General features: G+C 41.7%; 1 protein-coding gene across 1 annotated transcript; it reads right to left on the bottom strand.

Annotated features, from left to right (window-relative positions):
- Positions 1-1,975: 1,975 nt before the first annotated feature.
- LOC116597124 (peroxiredoxin-1-like) lies at positions 1,976-2,657 on the bottom strand. The gene has a single exon (XM_032354374.1). The coding sequence runs from the start codon at positions 2,597-2,599 to the stop codon at positions 2,000-2,002; it is 600 nt and encodes a 199-aa protein (XP_032210265.1). The 5' UTR covers positions 2,600-2,657; the 3' UTR covers positions 1,976-1,999.
- Between the last annotated feature and the right edge of the window lie 201 nt (positions 2,658-2,858).

Below are 2,858 nucleotides of genomic sequence, written 5' to 3'. Positions count from 1 at the left end.
AAAAATTTTTTTAAATTTAAGTAATCTCTCTGAGCCACCCAGGTGTCCTTCATATATACTATTAAAAAAATTTTTTTTTAAATTTAAGTAATCTCTCTGAGCCACCCAGGTGTCCTTCATATATACTATTTAAAAAAATTTTTTTAAATTTAAGTAATCTCTAAACCCAAGGTGTGACTTGAACTCATGACCCTGAGATCGAGTTGCATGTTCTACTGATTGAGTTAACCACATACTCATATATACCATTGCTTTCACTTGCTGTATAGAAGAGTTTTAGTAGCTATTTGACTTTTAATAATATTTACTATTAATAATATTTGTTAAAATCAAGATAATGAAAAATAAGAAATAAGCATTGTTGGTTACCTGAACATTTTAATAAAATTTGGTAAATAAGTTATTCTTTAAAGACACTGATTTCTCAGGGCACCTGGGTGGCTTAGTCCGTTAAGTGTCTGCTTTTGGCTTATGTCATGATCCCAGGGTCTGGGGATCGAGCCCTGCATCAGGCTCCCTGCTTGGCTGGGAGGCCTGCTTCTCCCTCTCCCACTCCCCCTTCTGTGTTCCGTCTCTCGCTGTGTCTCTCTTTCTCAAATAAATAAAATCTTAAAAACAAACAAACAGGGGCACCTGGATGGCTCAGTGGGTTAAGCCGCTGCCTTCGGCTCAGGTCATGATCCCAGGGTCCTGGGATCGAGTCTCGAATCGAGCTCTCTGCTCTGCAGGGAGCCTGCTTCCCTCTCTCTCTCTGCCTGCCTCTCCATCTACTTGTGATTTCTCTCTGTCAAATAAATAAATAAATAAAATCTTTAAAACAAACAAACAAACAACAACAACAAGACACTAATCTCTCCCCTTGAAACAGACTCTATTATTTAGATTTTTGAGGTTTAGGTATTCAAGAAACCTGGCATTCAATCTCTCTCTCCACAAAGGAATGAAGGAATGATAGTAGGTTAAGGTGAAAACTCTTTGTTCCTGTAAAGTGTTTATTCAGAAATAGTTTGAGGAAACTTGCCAAGTAAGTAATATTTTGGATGACCACAATAGCTACATGCTAAGTTATGTAACATGCAAGGCATTTATTTAAAGGAAAACAAGGTTAACTGAAGGTGTATGGTATAATTGTAAGTTATAGGATGAAGGACTGCTTATTGCTTACTAATTCTTATTTCTTAATATATTAAAATTCATTTAAAGGACAAGAAATCTTCTTGATAGCCCTGATCTGAAGGTCTTTGTGTTAGAAAATGATCTCAAATGTATGTTGAGCTCTTGCCTGGCCTGTTAGACAGCCATCTTTCTTCACTCTCTTTTTATAAACCCAAATTTCACTTTTTAGGGCCCTCTGTGTGATATAAAGTTATTAGCCTAAAAAGAGAAAGCAACTGAGCGGAAGGGACATTCGTTGGTGCTGTATTGCAGCTGTCGGTGGTAGCCGCAGCCACAACACTCTGTTGCTATAAGCGCGACACTGCTGCGACCAGCGCGTGCTACTGTTAGCAGTAAGAGTGGTCCTGGTAGACCTTTCCTCTAGAGAAGATGTTATTGTTGACGCAATATGTTCACGTGCATTTTAGAGTTCTCCACAGAAACTCTGTGAGGAAGCGGGGCTGTTTAACTTTCAAGGGAAGCTACATATATCACTGATGATGATTCTTCCAGAAGAAGGTCGTGGACTATCTGTGATGGAAATCTAATGCCGATTTATCTGATGAGAAAAGTACCCTTTTACTCATCGTGCATTTTTTTTTTCCTCAGTTCAAGTTTAATAGAAACAACAGAAGATCAGAAGTGTTGCCCTACTACTGTACATCACAGTTGGCCTGCCCTGTAACACAGTTCAGGCCATTCTCTCCAGAGAGGGCAGGCCTGTCCCATCCCATACCACATCTGCACAAAGTCTAAAGTCTTGTGTTTTAAGCTACCAATAGTACAAAAGAGATTTTGTTTTCATGGCCACCCACTACAGCCCAGCCCTAAAACGGCGCGGCGCTCACTTCTTCTTAGAGAAATACTCTTTGCTCTTCTGGACATCAGGCTTGATGGTATCACTGCCAGGCTTCCAGCCAGCTGGGCACACTTCCCCATGCTTGTCGGTAAACTGGAAGGCCTGAACCAGTCGCAGAGTCTCATCCACAGAGCGGCCAACAGGTAGGTCATTTACAGTGATCTGCCTAAGGATGCCTTTATCATCAATGATAAAGAGGCCCCTGAACGAGATGCCTTCATCAGCCTTTACGACTCCATAGTCCTGAGCAATGGTACGCTTGGGGTCTGATACCAACGGAATGTTCATGGGTCCCAGTCCTCCTTGTTTCTTGGGTGTGTTGATCCATGCCAGGTGACAGAAATGAGAATCCACAGAAGCACCAATCACTTGACAGTTGAGTTTCTTAAATTCTTCTGCCCTGTCACTGAAGGCAATGATCTCCGTGGGACACACAAAGGTGAAGTCAAGAGGGTAAAAGAAGAACACAACATATTTTCCTTTGTAGTCAGATAGGCTGAGGTCTTTGAACTGGCCATCTGGCATAACAGCCGTGGCTTTGAAGTTGGGGGCAGGATGCCCAATTTTGGCATTTCCTGAAGACATCTTGCTATTGGCCGCTCTACGAACAAAAGCGCCGAAGACAAGGCAGGAAGAAGACTCATCGTGCATTTTTGATTCTACTCTTAAAATGCAGTATTAAAACTGTCCTGGAGGATTTCCTAGGTCTTTCTGGAACAAAGTGTCTTTGGAAACATAGCTTTATTTTTCAGAACCTGTCTAGTGCAGGTGACCACAGTCTCAGAGGGCTTGACGTAATGAGGCTTGTCCACAGAAGAGGTTCTTAGCCTTAGGCCAATGGTCA

This window comes from Mustela erminea, chromosome 8 (genome assembly GCF_009829155.1).
Source record: "Mustela erminea isolate mMusErm1 chromosome 8, mMusErm1.Pri, whole genome shotgun sequence".
NCBI classification, from domain to species: Eukaryota; Metazoa; Chordata; class Mammalia; order Carnivora; family Mustelidae; genus Mustela; species Mustela erminea.
Note: the sequence above shows the minus strand (reverse complement) of the source record. Positions and strands in the feature narration are given on the sequence as shown.

Excerpts from the sequence above, each read along its gene's own strand:
- LOC116597124 (XM_032354374.1), bottom strand. The coding sequence starts at position 2,599 with ATGTCTTCAGGAAATGCCAAAATTGGGCATCCTGCCCCCAACTTCAAA.